Source organism: Rhinoraja longicauda, chromosome 11 (genome assembly GCF_053455715.1).
Source record: "Rhinoraja longicauda isolate Sanriku21f chromosome 11, sRhiLon1.1, whole genome shotgun sequence".
Classification (NCBI taxonomy): domain Eukaryota; kingdom Metazoa; phylum Chordata; class Chondrichthyes; order Rajiformes; family Arhynchobatidae; genus Rhinoraja; species Rhinoraja longicauda.
The window spans coordinates 19,904,817-19,923,211 of NC_135963.1; the positions used below are offsets into that span (position 1 = coordinate 19,904,817).

At 41.1% G+C, this 18,395-nt stretch overlaps 1 protein-coding gene across 1 annotated transcript in view; it reads left to right on the plus strand.

The window, feature by feature from the left end:
* eif2b3 (eukaryotic translation initiation factor 2B, subunit 3 gamma) overlaps nt 1–6,935 on the plus strand; it is an 81,865-nt gene extending 74,930 nt beyond the window's left edge. Inside the window, exon 12 of the mRNA XM_078407943.1 lies at nt 5,625–6,935. Within this exon, the coding sequence (XP_078264069.1) occupies nt 5,625–5,677 (53 nt within the window). The 3' untranslated portion in view covers nt 5,678–6,935. The remainder of the gene's footprint in view (nt 1–5,624) is intronic.
* Nucleotides 6,936–18,395: the final 11,460 nt, after the last annotated feature.

The window sequence follows — 18,395 nt, forward strand, 5'->3', positions numbered from 1 at the left end:
TGCAAGACACTATGCGGCACAGTGGCGCAGCGGTAGAGTTGCTGCCTTACAGCGAATGCAGCGCCGGAGACTCGGGTTCAATCCTGACTACGGGCGCCGTCTGTACGGAGTTTGTACGTTCTCCCTGTGACCTGCGTGGGTTTTCTCCGAGATCTTCGGTTTCCTCCCACACTCCAAAGACGTACAGGTATGTAGGTTAATTGACTGGGTAAATGTAAAAATTGTCCCTAGTGTGTGTAGTAGGATAGTGTTAATGTGCGGGGATCGCTGGGCGGCGCAGACTCGGTGGGCCGAAGGGCCTGTTTCCGCGCTATATCTCTAAATCTAAATCTAAAATCTAAATCATGACAATGAGAGTTCGAACATTTTTTTAAAGTTCTATAAAATCTGATATTCTTTCAAGAGCTTATATGACTTTGGAATGTGAATCCAACTAACTTGGGTAGAAGATTGCACAGCAACAGTATTTGAAAAGCCAGGAACAGATTGCTTTCCTTCCTTAGAACAAAGTAAACACTGAGGATATCTAGTAGACTAATGAAAGGTTTTTCTTTTCAAAACTAGAAGTATATAACAGAATAATACTGTATTTCATCCTTAATAAATCTTCTTGCTAAACGCAATATTGTATGGTATTACTGATTCTATTTTTCCACTTGAAAAACATGCATGGATAAATTAACATTTTAATTTTATTCCTTTATCAACAATCAATATGTTTAATCTTGTAAGATAACCCATAGCCCTTGGTCCCCAAGGCAATGCTTCCTGGTGGTCCTGGCCTAGGAACTAACCTTTTACACTAAAAGTTATCACAGTCAGCAGCAATCTATCCTTGAGCTAACAAGCAGATTTTGCTTCCTCTCCTCCCCAAATAAAGGGAAGTTGGCTTTACAGTAAGCTCTCTGTTGTCCTGACATTTGAATCTCGTACAAAAGGGTCATTGTCCTGAGCCAGCATGATCCATCATGAGATGAGCTTAACATCTGTCAGGAACAGTGTCCTCTCTGGCAAAAAGCTCCAAGGCCTTTATCCTCTGCTGATTCAAACAACAGGATTTCAGGCTGACTTAGTGACTTTTACACGGGGATTTTCTTGTAAGGCAATGTATTCTTTCTTTTTATTAATGATTTACGATACATTGGGCAGTGGGAAAGTAAGTCTGCATAAATAGAATTTCTTGAGGGAAGTAATTTTATCACTTTTAAAATATATATATATATATACATGTGCAATTTTTCTTCCCCTTGCAAAGACCGTTTATTGTTCAAGTGCTTGTACGTTCAGGAAGAACAGATCTCTGCAGGCCAACAAAAATATTCAGTCCCACGCGCTAAATTCTGCCAAATATTTTAAAGCCGAAGGTGTCAATATGTAGGTGAAATTTTAAATTCTTTAACGATTAAGCCACTGCACACCATAAACAATTAGAACATTAACACTTCCTCCTCCAGTTAACCCATAACTATTCTTAACTAAAGTTACTAAGGGATTGAACTGGGTTGGAATTACTCGTGGATTTCACGTATAGTTCCTCCAATAACTAACGACTAATTTGCACTTTAAGACATAATTTATGTACATTGCCTCACGCATAATCAATCAGGGAACATCTTTTGTAAGATGTTGCTAGAGGGTGACAGAGTTTCTTGACTGGAAGTGTTTATTATCGTTTTTAAGTTGGAATGACTAATTACTAGCAAGTAGAGGTGATTTAACCTATCTTTCAACAGCTCAGTAAGTTCACTGGATTTTTAAATAATTTCTTTTTGAAAATGACAAATGAAGTATTTTTGTTATCTATTTTAACAGTTTATGAAGATTGATGTATAGTGAAATCCTGAAACAGGATTCAAGTTCAGGACCATGGTTTCCCATGACTGGACATGAGCCTTTTTACTGCTTTGTCCCTTAATTTCATTTTCTTGTCTATGTTTTAGTAGAATAACCAATGAATTAAAATATTGTAATTGATATAAAGTATTGATTAGGATATTGAGTTGTATTAAAGGCTCGAGTCTGCAGAATTAAGTTTGCAAATTTGGAGATAACTCAAAAGTTGGAGGTGTGCTAAGCAGTGAGGATAGAACCAGACTGCAAGAGGACATAGACTGATTGAACAGGCAGACAAAGAACACAGAATTTAATGCAGAGGTGGTGAGGTATGTATTTTGGGGAAAAGGTGCACTGTACATTAAATGGCACGGTTCTGAAGGGTGTGCTAGAAGAGAGTCACACATTCTATAAATTTATGGCTTTCAAAGTGTCAGGAAGCATTGAGAGAGCAGTTTAAGGTTCCTGGGTTTCTTAAATAGAGGCATTATTGTGTAAAGCAGGCAGATTAAGCTGAACCTTATTACATAGAAACATAGAAAATAGGTGCAGCAGGAGGCCATTTGGCCCTTCGAGCCCGCACCGCCATTCATTGTGATCATGGCTGATCATCCACAATCAGTAACCTGTGCCTGCCTTCTTCCCTTGATTCTACTAGCCCCTAGAGCTCTATCTAACTTTCTTTTAAATTCATCCAGTGAATTGGCCTCCACAGCCTTCTGCGATAGAGAATTATACAAATTCACAACTCTCTGAGTGAAAAAGTTTTTTCTCACCTTAGTTTTAAATGGCCTCCCCTTTATTCTTTTACTGTGGCCCCTGGTTCTGGACTCCCCCAACATTGGGAACATTTTATCTGCATCTTGCTTGTCCAGTCCTTTCATAATTTTATATGTCTCTATAAGATCCCCATAGAAACATCAGTTAGGCTACAGCTGAAATATGGTACCCAATTCTAGTCACCACTCTGTGGAAACCAGTGAGGGAAGTAAGGAGAGTGCAAACGAGATGGTAAGAGGAGAACAAGAGACTGCAGATGCTGAAATATTGAGCTAACAGCAAAGGATAACTCAGCAAGCCAGGCAGCATCTGTGGAGGGCAATGGGCAGATGATGTTTCTGGTCAGGACCATTCTTCAAACTGATGGAGTAGAGGGGAGATAGCTGCTAGAATCTTCCCTCTATTGCCTATCCTCATACTTCCTACCAAAATGTAACAATTTACAGCGTTAAATTTCACCTTCCAACAATCTCTAACCATCCAATCTACCTGTATTTCCTTGATACTTAGGATATTCTTCCAAGTTTGGAAGTTATGCCTGTTGTATCTAAATCCGAGTCAGTGATACATAATAAATATAATGGCCCTAGTACTGTGGACATTTTGCCGTATGCTACCCTCCAGTTTGATAAGCACCTTACACTACTACAGTTTCCTGTTATTTTAGTCAGATTTCTCTCCATGCAGCCATGGCCCCTTTTATTCCATAAACATGCATCTTATTGATGAGCTTAATTATGTGTCAGCTTATCAAAGTCCATATAAACTAAGTCAACTGCATTCTCTTAATTGCTCCTTACAGTTACTTTCTTCTTTCATGTCCATCATCTATGTTTCAAATGTTCGGCCAGGCTTTTGCACAGTGGACAGCCTTCTCGTTTGCCATGGCTAGATCTTCCAGGCAGCATTGTTCACCAAGAAGTGGGCATTGTAGTAGGTGTGGCATGGATTGTACAGATGATTCACATTCACATTCTGTGTCTGCCGCATCTGCATATCCCCATTTCTTCCTATTGATCTTGCATCGGCCCATCCCTGTACGAAGCCTATTGAGGGACTTCTAGATCTTCCAGTCACACCTGTGACCAGGTGGTAGCTGTTCCTTGGTTGGGATTGGTAGTTTTTCGTGATGGTGGTTTTCACTGCGTTTCTTTTCCCACAAGGATAGTCTGGTTGCTTGAGGAGACTGTGACAGTGGCTGGACTGTGTGAAGGAAGCTCTTCCTCGACTTCAGGCGGTTTGGGGCTGGGTGATGGGAGTGACAGGGATGGCGGGTGTCCCCAACTTGCCTACTACGTTCAGTTCTACCGGCAACTGATCTGCAGATTCCTGGTAGAGCAATACCGGCCAAGGCATGCAAGCTATCCACAACCGTTGACTTTAGGCAGCCAGTGATGCATCTGCAGTTGTCATTAAGAGCGGCATCAACTTTCTTTGCATGAGATGATCTCTCCCAAACATGACAAGCATACTCTGCAGCAGAGTAGCACAATGCAAGAGCAGTTGACCACAGTGTGGATGCATTGGTACCCCACGACGAGTTTGCCGCCAGCTTGCGTAGGAGCCTGTTCCTCGTCTTCACTTTGCCCTTCACCTTTTCAATGTGTGGCTTGAAGGAAAGGGTTCGGTCCAGAGTGACCCCAAGATAAACAGGGTAGTCACAGTGTCTCAAAGGGACACCATTCCATGTTAAGGGCAGCTTCCTCCCAGCTTCGCGATTACGAAGGTGCAACAGGCTAACCTGAGGCAGGCCATTCTTTTGTTTTCTCCATCTGCTGCGTTTACCATTTAGCTCAACATAGAAGCGTCTGTTTTCCAATAACAGTTGAATCAGTTTGTTCAAGTGGAAGTCCTCTGTCATGTCATGGAGCTTGTTGAGGAGCAGCCGGTGGTTCACAGTGTCGTAGGCACCGCTGTATCTACAGTATTGTACCAACTCCTGCAAAGCTACAACCACCAACCAGCCTGCCAAGTCTTAACAAGTGATGGTTCCCACTGATTGTCGCCGGAAGCTTGCATCCTTTTCAGGACGGACAATGACAATGATGTCCATCAATGCCGAGGGGCTTTCATCTGCAAAACAACAACTGATTGGAAAGCTCTGCAACGAGAATGACTGTGATGTCTTATGTCTACAAGAGACCCACAGAGGCCAGCAACAGCATCGACCTAAGATCCCTGGAATGAAGCTAGTTATTGAAAGACCACATGAAAAATATGGCAGCGCTATCTTCGTTAAAAGACACCTAATCTTACAGTTACTACATTAAAAAGGAAACTCAAGCCGGTTAAACACATTTTAGCTTTAACAAATTCATGCTGGCTTTTTCAGATCAATCCACACTTATCCATATGAGTGTTAATTCTGTACCTAATTGTTGTGTCTGGAACTTCTTTCATCGAGCTTAAAACCTAACGTAAGAAAATCATTGTTTTATCGACCAATTATTTTACTTTGAATGGTACCTTTGTAAATATATAGAAATATAGTAACTTGTGGATTTGACATGAAATGAGTTGAATAATCAATAACAGTGATACTGTGCAAATGACTATCAAGAAAATGGTGCTGAGGATAGAATCAAAATCCAAATGGCTGAAAGCACATTTCTGAAGTAGAATTATAACAAATCTTTCCCAAAGGAAGTCCCCGATCAAATGTCACATCTCGAAAAGGAAAGGTGTGCAGCCTTTAAAGGCGACCTTCAGTCTTCTGATCCATGATGTGCAACGTTCATCACCCATTAGTAATTAATCTTCACTTAACAGTTTATTGCATTTGCCAGCTTTCAGCAACGTAGTATGATTTGATGTAAATCATGCTTAGTAAACGCATTGCTTACTTTGGAAAGACTTGGAATTAAAAGCACATTCTTTCATTCCATGTTTTCAACTTGTAACTGCAAAGGTGAAATTTCAAGTATATTTAATTTTGTAGTAGTTTTATTGTAAGCACTGCAAATATACTTCTTTAACTTTTCATTTCATACTTTGTTTTTCTGTTCTTGCAGCCAAACATGTGAATGCAATAATTGTGGGCAATGATCGCTTGATGGAGATATGATACTGCTGGTATTCTGGACCCCTTCAATTTGCTGTTCATCTGGACATTGGACATGGACTGTTGGAAGACAAGTTAAATCTTACAAAGGAATGAGCATTGGGTTTGAATTGGCTCTGCTCCTACGCAAGCTAATTACTGTTCAAAATGTTAATTTATATTCTAGGTGACCAGAGTTAAAAAGTCATATAACTTCACATAACAACTCAGCACACTTAGAGTAAAAAAATATTTGAGACTTCACTTATTTAAATTTTTACTAAGATGGTTGGCACGTAGGAGGTTCTCAGACTTAAGTAATAATTGTGTTTTTTGATTCATATATTTCTGATGAATATAAATTGGTCCTGAAGGAACATCATTAGAAATGAAGTGACCGGTCATATATAATGTAATTTGATGGCAAATTATGAGACAAGGTTTTCAGCTGGTCTAACCCAAGAAGGCACTGGACAGAAGCAAACCAAATACTGAGAAGAAGAAAATCAACCTTTGTATTATCTGATCTATTGGGTGACAATTTCAAAATGCCATTTGGCATTGATAAAAGTTGAAGGGGAAATTAGTAATCTAACTTTAACTAGAAAATGCTGCCATGAACAACAACAAAAATGTTGACTCTATAAAAATCGTTAGGAAGCAAATTGAGAGACTTTTCAGAGTACTCAACTGAACGGAATTGCTAAATTTAGGGGCATTTGAGCTTTAGACGTCTCCACAATCTCTACAAACTTTGTTGGTCTGTACTGAACAAAGAGGGATATATTTTGTACAGCAGTTGTACAGGGACTTTCTCTTCCCAATGCCAAAGTTATATTTCTCTACTGCTATATATTTTCCAATTTCTTAATTCCCAATCAAGAGTCAGTGGGCCATGTTTACTGAGTAGCATTAAACTTTGAACATTAGAAAAAGCCACCATATGAGCTTGGACAGTCCAACACAGAGACCTAACTGTTAACTCTGTCAAGTATTTTTTTAACATTTCAGGTGTGAAAGTGAGTGATGATTCTGTGATGGAGTTTCTATATCTGGCGTATATTTATCCATGTTATAATTTGTTTAATCTCGTGCAGACAGCCATATGGATTCAGATGTGATATTTATTTAAATAGGCTGGTGTTGCAGTAAACATCTTCCTCTTAAAGAAGCCTCCAAGATCCCAACCTATTGCTCATTCCAAAAGCCAGCAGTGCAGGTTCTTCAAGGAACCCATAGGGTTGCCTCAAAATGTCCGTATTTAACCCAATAAAAGAAAGATCTGTTAACATCTTTGTGTTTGCTTTTATTTTTAACATATTTACAGAATCATTGCAAAAACATTTATGTTGGTCTGGTGAGGGTAGAATTCAGTTACAGGAGTTGAAGACACTAGGTCACACACCAATATAATTTACTGAGAATGTGTATATCAAAACTTTACAAAGCTTGATTACCATTATATTCCTCAAGGCTGAAAGAATCTCATGGTTTTGTATTTTGCACGCATGAGTGACCAATAATTATCTAATCAAAGGATTCAGATTATGTACTAATAAATGTAATAGTGCATTTATAAAGTGTCGGATAAAGTACACAATAAGTGTTGGAACATTGTGCAGGAAGGAACTGCAGATGTTGGTTTAAACTGAAGATAGACACAAAATGCTGGAGTAACTAGTGGGACATGCAGCATCTCTGGAGAGAAGGAATGGGTGACGTTACGGGTTGAGACCCGTCTTCAGTCTTAGATTTATGAGGATGCTGTTTGAAAGAAAAGCTTCAATGTTAGAATGGCAGTTTAACCAGGTGTCTATTATAAGTGCGTGTATGAGTTTTGATATTGTAGGTAATCCATAAGGGATTGCAAACATAAACCAACATACGTACCATTGAAAATTGAGGATGAATTTTCTGCATCGTCGGAAATGCAATGGTTAATGAATTAATATTTTATTCTTTAGTACCCATTGGCAGCAGCAAACTCTCCCATAATTTTATTGGTGTTATTAACTAGAGAAATAGAAACATCCACCTTGCAGTTTGAATTTGGAAGAACTTCAGCTAATGTGCCACTGTAATATTTTCACTTTAACTTTAACGTTGATTTTGATTTGCGTATTGAATAACATGATATATAATTAACAATGACGATTGGTGGATCCATGATCCTGAGGATACAAAGCTGGGAAACATGTACCTGACACATCTTACAGCATTGAGGATTTGATAACGGTTACATATTCAGTTTAACCAATGTGAATAAAAGCAGACTTAAAAGTAGCATTCAAACGTTTGCTCTTGGGATTGTGCGTGGGTTTTTTGTCACCTCCTGCATTCCTTGTATTATTGGGAATATGTACTTGAGTAAATTCCATGGTACTGCTTCAGTTTCCTATAGGCTTAACACCTTATTGCCTCATCATTATTCCTCTTTGTTGTTGCATAGATTAACTAAGATGCAATAAGATGTACTGAAGAAAATTGTTCGCATATAATTTTGTTTTCATTAAATAAAAAGCACAGGATAAATATTGAGTAACCAAGGGACAAAGATACTAATGAATTGGAAAGGGACATTTTTTTCATGGCTGCTTTGAGAACTCCTTGAAGCATTTTCTACATCTTCCTTTGCTACAACAGAGCTCCATGAGATGTGCTTGTTTCAGGAGTCAGATGATAACCTACATGCTGGAGATGATTGAATGTGATCAGAGCCTTGAAGGTGGGGATGTTGACTTGGTACTGACATTAGTTCACTTATACAATCATTGGATTTGGAAAGTTATGCTGATGCAGCATTGATGGTACTTTATCAATGCCAACCTTCGATCATGTCTCAAAGCATAACCGGATGAATGGGATGCTGCCACTCAGTAGTAACTGAATTTGTTGCAGGGCTTGAGATTTTGGTGCTGAGAGTCATAGAGTTGTACAGCACGGAAACAGTCCAACTCGTCCATGCTAACCACGTTGCCCACCCGAGCTAGTCCCGCTTGTCAGTGCTCGTCCCTCTAAATCTTTCCTCTCCATGTACCTGTCCAAGCATCTTTTAAATGTACCCACCTCTACTATTTTCTCAAGTGTCAAGAGTGTTTAATTTTCATATGTACTGACAGTGGAACAATGAAATTCTTATTTGCAGCAGTGCAACATATAATATACGTAAATAAAATATAATAAAAATTGAAGATATTATTAGCCACAACACCAGTGCAAAAAAGCTCATTGCCCTTAGAGCAACCAAAAATAGTTCATAGGTAGCAATGTGTGATATTCAAGATCCTGATGGTTGTTGGGAAGAAGCTATTCTTGAACCTGGTGGTCACGGTTTTCAGACTTCTTCCTGATGCTAGGAGTGAAATGAGAGCGGGCCAGGGTGGTGTAGGGTTTTTATGCTGACTGTTTAAAGCAGTGCCTTCTACAGATCTCTATTATAGTGGGAAGGGCAGTGCCCATGATTGTCTGGGCATTGTCCACCACTTTTTGTAATCTTCCTGCCTGGGCATTCGAGTTGACAAATTTGTGATGCAACCAGTCAACATGCTCTCTATTGTACACCTGTAGAAGTTCAAGAGTATTTGTCAACATATAGAATCTCCTCGTTCTTCTAAGGAAGTAGAAGCAGTGATGTGCTTTCTTTATGATTGCATCAAAGTGCTGAGCACAAACAGATCTTCAGAGATGTGCACACCAAGGAACTGGCTGACTTTCTCCACCGCCAACCCATCGATGAAGACATGTTTTTCTTCCCTTCGACTTTCCCCTTCTAAAGTTAACAATCAGCTCTTTGTTCTTGTCAATGTTGAGAGAATGATTGTCGTTCGACCATTCAATAAGATTTTCAATCTCCCTTCTATATTGTGACATCATTTATAGATTGCATAACTGTGTAGCTACATAGTCATGGGTATAGTAAGAAAATAACTGCAGATGCTGGTACAAATCGAAGGTATTTATTCACATAATTACTCCTGCTGGAGTAATTCAGCAGGTCAGGCAGCATCTCAGGAGAGAAGGAATGGGCGACGTTTCGGGTCGAGACCCTTCTTCAGACTGATGTCAGGGGGGCGGGACAAAGGAAGGATATAGGTGGAGACAGGAAGACAGTGGGAGATCTAGGAAGGGGGAGAGGAAGAGGGACAGAGGAACTATCTAAAGTTGGAGAAGTCACTATGGCACCTCCTCCAGTGCCATAGTGAGTCCCACCGGAAATTGGAGGAACAGCACCTCATTTCGCCTGGGCAGCTTGCAGCCCAGCGGTATAAACATTGACTTCTCCAACTTTAGATAGTTCCTCTGTCCCTCTCTTCCCCTCCCCCTTCCCAGATCTCCCACTGTCTTCCTGTCTCCACCTATATCCTTCCCTTGTCCTGCCCCCCTAACATCAGTCGGAAGAAGGGTCTCGACCCGAAACGTCACCCATTCCTTCTCTCCTGAGATGCTGCCTGACCTGCTGAGTTACTCCAGCAGTTTGTGAATAAATAGTCATGGGTATAGAGTGAGTGGAGCAGGGAACTGAGTACGTGGCCCTGTTGTGCTCCTGTGCTGATAATTACTATGGGGGAAATATTGTTGCCAATTTGTACTGATTGTGGTCTGCCATTGAGGAAATCGAGGGCCCAATTGCTTAGGGACCTCTGGTAGTTTGTCCCCTATATGCACTGTTTGGAAAAAGGTGCACCTCGTGTGCCTTTTATATATTTTCCCCTCTTGCCTCCACCATTCATCCCCTAGAGTAGCTCCACTCAACGGGGACACGGATGGATATAAGGAAGCAGTATTACACTGGGATGAGGGTTGATGCAATGACACAGCCCTCCTTAATCTCAAGAGTCATTTGGATTGGATCGGCCTTGAACACGTTGATCAGGATCATGGCTTGCATGTCATTGCAGTATAGAATGCTAACAGGTTTTGAAAACGGCCAACTTTGAGATGGATTCTTCATTGTCTTCGACAAGGGAGTAGAAAGCTATTTGTGTAGACAAGTAACAACAGATCCGGTGGTTTGTGCAGCGTCGTACATTGTTCTTCAATTTCCAATGCACTGAAGCTCAAGACCATTGCATCTCTTGACAGGTGAATTGTCCATTGATTCTGAAGGGAGATCTTCAATCCCTGGAGTGGGCAGTTGAGGATGATGCTTCCAAGGACTTTCCATGTGGCAGACTATAGGGAGCCTCCTCTGTACATACTCCAAGTGAATTTCTCCTTCCTTGCAGATGATTAAAATTGTGAGGTTGGCAGCATGTTCTTCACTTCTCCAAAGAGGGGAGATGAGGTCATGAATTGGTGCCAGAAATACTTCACCATGTTTTTGTACTTCTGCTCCAGAGGTCTTGGTTTCCATCTGTTGGGAGGCTTTCCTATTTCTTGCTGGACTGGAGTACCACCAAGGTTATAGTTGATAGTGTGTTGTGGGATTCTGTCAATGATGCTATGTCAAAGATGGATTCTTGGTTGAGGTGACCTTTAAAGACTTCACAGGCAGATACACATAGGTTGTGTAGCAGACTGAAATAATTAATAGAGTTGCATTAACCTTTATTGAGGATTTCTTCTCTTCAAGCATTTTAATTGTCTTTATCCCATTTTAGTTTAGAGATAGCTGCCAAATCATGGAACTGGGCACGCTTTTGGCAAAATTGATGGGTGAGTAAAATTGCAAGATAATATGTAAAATCTGTGATGATTTATAGTGTTTGTATTTGCCAATTGATGTGTTAGAAGTTTTCAGAGTGCTCTTTTATTTGTTTTGGATTTTCAATTTTTGAAGTTGTTTGTATTTCTTCCTTTTGGATCATCAAACGCTTCCTGCTTCATGATCAAGCCATCAAAATGTCGACTTTCTTATCACAAGTAGATAAGATGCCAGATGCAAAATCCTGACTATGCTTAATTTCTCAACAAAAGCATGATACAAAGCAAACTAAGCCATGAGAATTATTTCACATTGGCTGCGCTAACTAAGTCTGGCCAGTTATGTGTATTTGTAATTGCAGCCAAAAAGGCCAAGGTTCCCTAGAGATGCAGACAAGTTATCTTTACCCGAAATCTTATGATAGACAGTAGGAATCTCCCTATTTTTGGGTTTGATCTAGAACTCTTCCTAGTTTTAGTTTAAATAAATAAATGTGAAAGAATTTGGAGGGAAAAAATTGTCCATTTTCAGGAGATGCCAAAATAGGTTGAATTGAGAAATGAAATTAAAATTGAATGTAAAATGATTAGCATAGAAGAGAACTGAAAGGGGAAGTCTATGCTACTATTGTTACAATGTACCGATTATCTCTACGGGCATGTGGAAAGATGACTGATTAGGGATAGTTAGCATGGCCACATGTGAGATCGTGTCTTGCCAATTTGATTGACTGTTTTGAAGAGATGAACAAGAAAATTGATGAGGGCAGTATGGTAGACGTGGTCTAAATAGGCTTTAGCAAGGCCTTTGACTTGGTACTGCATGGTACGATAGTCTGGAAGGTTAGTCAATTGGAAACTAAATTGGCTTGAATGTAAGAAATGGAAGTAGATGGTAGAGGATTACAGGTATCAGTGCTGGGTCCAGTATGGTTTGTTATTTATATTAACCAATTGGATGCGAATGCAGGTGAAGTGGTTAGTAAGTTTGCAGATAACACCAAAATCAGCGGTATTGTTGACAGTGAAAGAGGTTTTCTATAATTGCAAGAAGATCTTGATCAACCGTGCCAATTGCCTGAGGAATGGTAGATGGAATTTAATTCAGATAAATGCAAAGATGGTGAAGAAGGTGTTTGGCACGCTTGCATTGATTGGCCAGGGTCCTGAGTACAGGAATTGGATATTATGTTACAGCTTTGGAGAGGCCACATTTGGAGTACTGTGTACAACTCTGGTCACTGTGCTACAGGTATTAACTAGAAATGGTGCAAAAAAGGTTTACTATGATATTATTAGGTCTATTGTATTTGAGCCAAAGGTGAGGCAGGGTATGTTTTTCTGTGGAACGCAGGAGGTTGAGTGGTGACCTTACAGAGGTATATAATCATGCGGGGAATAGATAAAGTAAAACAGCCACAGTTTTTTCTTTAGGGTAGTAGTGTCAAAACTAGGCGGCATAGGTTTAAAGTGAGAGGGAGAATATTTTAAAACCACCTAAATTGTAACTTTTTCAAAGTGAGGGTGGTGGGTATATAGAACGTGCTGCCAGAAGAACTGGCGAAGGCAGGTACAATTATGAAAGACATATTTAAAAGACCCTTTGACAGGTGTATGGAAATGTTTGGAGGGATATAGGCCAGGTGTAGGAAAGTAGGACTAGCTCGGTTCAGAAACTTAGTCGGCATGGATAGGTTGGGCTGAAGGGCCTAATTTTGTGCTGTATGGCTCTATGATTCTGAGTTAGTGCAGAACCTGAGAGCTGTTTTGTGGTATCTCTCTGCAGCCCCATGGCAACGGTTAAAGTAGTGTTGGGAGCACCAAAGATAGACACAAAATGCTGGAGTAACTCAGCAAGGCAGGCAGCATCTCTGGAGAGCTGAGAGCTGTTTGACCTGCTGTAACTCCATGTGTCTCTCTTCAGTGTAAACTAGCATCTGCAGTTCCTTCCTACAAATAGTGTTGGGATCACTTGGCTCTCAAATACTGTGTGTTTCAGAATCCAGGCACCAGCGCAAAGTTAAGTATTAAAGAAGACGTATTACCACCTTTTCTAAAATTGATCTGGCCAATGAAATCTGAATGGGACTCCAATACTAGGAACCCACCTTAAATATTGGAATAATATCAGCCCTGAATAATAGGCCAAAGTTATAGCAGCAACAGAAATCCCAACGCAGACTCCTCCACAAAGGAAAATCCATGCCTTGGCATCACTGTGATAAGGAGTTCCACGTAAACGCCTTTTCTCAATCTGCCTTAAACCAGCAACTTAATTGTCGAGAAATATTTTTGTAAAAACGATCACTGAAAAGCTTTGTGCATCAATTTATTCAATTTAATAAGCGTTGGGATCGTGAGTGACTTAAAGAACTACCGTTTCCCTTTAATTTCCCTTCATGTTTTGATGTATTTGTTTTGATGTGACTCCGCTGGAATCTGCCCAGAGAAATGTGAAAGAATGAACAAAGTGTGTTTTCTGTGTTATCCTGGTGGTCAGTGAAGCCAAAAGCGACACAATTGAAAATTAAAGGAACTGTGTTGGGAGGTGCGTGTGTTTGTGGGTCTTGTCCGTATGTCTGTATGTTTTGGGAGAGGGTGGGGGCGGGGGGGCGGGCTAGGGCAGGAACTGCACCAAATAGACAAGTCGTAAGGATATGGAGATTAATATGACAGGGTCATTCACTGTGCACAGGAAGATCTGGGTGGTTGGCCTGGCAGACCACCCACATAGAGCCGTCAGGCCTAACTGCTGACTCCAGCACGTTCACAGTGATCTCCACCAATTTGTCTTGAACATTCTGTTTCATAAATAAACTTCCTTTGTAAACTCGTACTTAAAGGGACACTGACGCCAATTCTCAAACACACACACAAAAAAAAAGAGGCGGCAGCCGAGTTCTACTGGGTTGAAACCTAAAAATTCATCGTCTTTAAATCGAGGTATTCCTATTATTTAAAAATAATTCAAAGAAACACTGGAGGAGATTGTCTAGGAGAGATTATGCAATAGTAATCTGCATTTTTACTGCATGTAAACCACACTTTGGAAGGAGGAGGAATGACAGGAATAATCCATATGGAAAATATCCATATGGATGTATGTCTTAGCAAACTGGACCATGAGAATAAACTTGCAAAGGACATAATAACAGACTGTAAACCTCATTCAGTTGGAGATAAAGAAAAATTTTAGTGAAGACAAATGTAGGTCTCGGACACGCAGCGTTGGGAGAGTTAATAATAGGAGTGAGAAGATAGCAGAGTAATTAAACAAATAATATGGTTCTTTAATTATGATTTCACAGAAAGGCTAGCAAATGAAGACTGGCGCAGCGGTAGAGTTGCTGCCTTACAGCATTTGCAGCACTGCAGATTGCCGCACTGGTGGGTAAGGCAAAGCAGCGCCGTTACCACCTTAGACAGCTGAGGAAATTCAGAGTGTCTCTGAGGATCCTTCATTGCTTTTACTCTGGGGCTGTAGAGAGCATCCTGTCCGGCAACATTACAGTCTGGTTTGGGAACAGCTCTGCCCAGGACAGGATGGCCCTGCAGAGAGTAGTGCGTTCGGCAGAACGCACCATGGGAACTACACTCGTCCCCCTGCAGGACCTATACATCAGGTGGTGCAGATCCAGAGCAAGCAAGATCATGAGGGACCCCTGCCACCCCAGTAACGGACTGTTCCAGATGCTACGATCAGGCAAACGCCTCCGCTGTCACGCTGTGAAAATGGAGAGGATGAGACGGAGTTTCTTCCCACAGGCCATCAGGACTGTCAACTTTTATAACTCCAGAGACTAAATTTTTGTCTACACTATAGTAACTTATTAACTTTATTTATATGCTATAACTAATTCTTTTTTGTGCACAATCCGCAGGCATTGCCACTTTCATTTCACTGCACGTCGTGTATGTGTATGTGACAAATAAACTTGACTTGACTTGACCCGGGTTCAATCCCGACTACGGGTGTTGTCTGTACGGAGTTTCTACGTTCTCCCTGTGACCGCATGGGTTTTCTCCAAGATCTTCGGGTTTTTCCCCCCCTACTCCAAAGACGCACAGGTTTGTAGGTTGATTGGCTTGGTAAATGTAAAAACTGTCCGTAGTGTGGATAGGATAATGTTAATATGTGGGGAGCACTGGCCAGCTCTGACTTAGTGGGCCAAAGGGCCTGTTTCTGCGCTGTATCTCTAAACGAAAGTAAACTGCACTAATACCGAGGTGGAATTAAAGGACCTTGATATTTGTAAAACTAAACAATGCAGGAAAAAATTATGGGATTAAAAAATAGGAAATCCCCAGATTTTGATAATCTGCATCCTAGATTACTACAAGCAGTTGCCTGGAAATACCAGATGCATTGTGTTTGTCCTTCAAAATTCTATACATTGTGAAATAGTTACTGCCGTTGGGGAATTGGAAATGCCAATGTAGCCTGAGTATTTGAAAACAGACGGTCTCCTCAGACTCTGCCGCTCCTGAGAAAACAATCCAAGTTTGTCCAGCCTCTGACATTACATTCTTAATGTTGGTCTTTGCAGACAGATGGCTCCCGCGATATGGGAATGGTTCATCATTTCCAGGGTATCAACGTGGACCTTTATTGTTGGAGATCAATGAGGTACAGCAGAGACAGGTTCATAGAGCACCTTCATCCAGCAGACACTGAATATAAGGGCTGTCCTCCTATACTGCTGGAAATGAACAAACAGTGGCTAAGAACTTGGCCTGTGTGAGTACCTGTAACTGCAAGCGTTGTCTGCATTCTGCAACTTGATTACTGAGATTCAGGTGCCAATAATTCTTGAGTGTGGTCGCTGCAGCTTGAATGGTTTCCTATTACTTCTGGAAATTGGCTCTCCTCCTGCAAAAAGTTTGTTGGAGATGAAATGCAATAAGAAAGACTGAGAAACATGTTGGAGCAATGACGCAGCTTTATTTGACACCTGTCTTCACTGAGTTTGGCTCTGGAGTTTGGATGAATGAGAGGAGATCTCACTGAGACGTGAGAGATTCTGACAGTGCTTGAAAGGCTGGATTTTAGGAGCACCGCTTCTTTACTCTTATCAGACACCTGAACCCATCGCCTCTTTCACACCACCTTCCCCGAGGTGCTGCTATGTACTCTTCCTCTTTTCTCTCCCTCATTCGGTTATTTGGGAGTTATGCTCGGTCTGAAGAAGGGTCTCGACCCGAAACGTCACCCATTCTTTCCAGAGATGCTGCATGTCCTGCTGAGTTACTCCAGCATTTTGTGTCTACCTTCGGTTTAAACCAGCATCCGCAGTTTCTTCCTACACATTGTAATTTAATACTACTTTGAGTAGTATTAATACTACTGAGCAGTATTTAATACTACTTGAGATTACACTACAATCTTGCACCATTCTGCTGTTTTACACTTGTTGTAATTATCATTACTGTGTGGAAGGTATCACCCTGACCTGCTGAGTTACTCCAGCATTTTGTGATACCTTCGATTTGTACCAGCAACTGGTTATTTTCCTACATTGCTGTGTGAATGTCGTTTACTCTGTGAGCTTCATGTGATCAAGACCCTTCTTCCCACTCCAGTGTATGACAACAAACTAACCCGAATCTAGTAAATTAGACTGGTATCCTGAACATATTCTTTTGGTTGAATGAGAACATTTTGGTTTGAGGAAAACAGGGTGGCGGGATAACTTCTGTACTATTCTGGAGACTGCTAGTTGAAGGTAGCCCCTTGAAACTAAGTGGCTGAGACATTATGATTATAATGGCAGCAAAGCTGTCAGCAACTCTTGTGAATGCACGTTAAGCTAACTGGGGAAATTCAGAAATTGCTGCCAGAAACGCCGGGCTCCTCCATGAGATATTCTGCAGCCTTCTCACTGAAAGTAAGTTTGGTAAATCAGCAAAATAATGAAAACCAGGTACCTGAAAACTTTGTGATACAAAAGACATTGAAATTCCTATCATAGACGCAAAATGCCGGAGTAACTCAGCGGGTCAGACAACACCTCTGGGGAAAAAAGGAATAGGTGACGTTTCGGATCGAGACCCTTCTTCCCATCCCCTGCTCACTCTCATTAAGTGTCATTGTTTTTAAAATTGACAGTGCAGTACTGCCTAACAAAATAGGAGTGTCTAACTAAGCAGTAGTGCCTAGCTCAACTGTCCAACCTAATTATTTGGCCTTCCAAAACTAGTTTTGATTGTGGATTATAGTTCCCTCCGATAAATATTTCAAATAATAATTTTTGTGAAACAAACACAAATTGCTGGAGTAACTCAGCGGGTCAGGCAACATCTCTGGAAGAAATGGATGGCTGACGTTTCAGATTGGGACCCTTCTACACTGGGATTTTCTAACCCAGAGGACTATGAACGCTAGATCATATGTATAAGAAAATAACTGCAGATGCTGGTACAAATCGATTTATTCACAAAATGCTGGAGTAACTCAGCAGGTCAGGCAGCATCTCGGGAGAGAAGGAATGGGTGACGTTTCGGGACGAGACCCTTCTTCAGTCTGAAGAAGGGTCTCGACCCGAAATGTCACCATTCCTTCTCTCCGAGATGCTGCCTGACCTGCTGAGTTACTCCAGCATTTTGTGAATGAACGCTAGATCGTTGGGAAAGAAGGTTATGTTTTGATAGATGAGGGAATTGAGAAGTGAATCCGAAAGCAGATCAGCCGTAATCATATTGAATGGCAAGGCAGGCTACTTTCTTATGTGTAGGAAGGAACTGCAGATGCTGGTTTAAACCAAAGATAACCCTGGATAACACTGGTTTAACCCTGCAACAGCAAGAGATGTAACACCTGTTCCTATACCTCCTTCCTCGACTCCGTCCAAGGATCCTGACAGTCTTTTCAGGTGAGGCAGAGGTTCACTTGCACCTCCTCCAACCTCATCCACTGTATCTGCTTTTCTAGGTGTGGACTCCTGTATATCGGTGAGCCCAAGCGCAGGCTCGGTGATCGTTTTGCTGAACACTTCCGCTCAGTCAGCCTAAACCTACCTGATCACCCAGTTGCTAAACACTTTAACTCCCCCTCCAATTCCCACACTGACCTTTCTGTCCTGGGCCTCCTCTATTGTCAGAG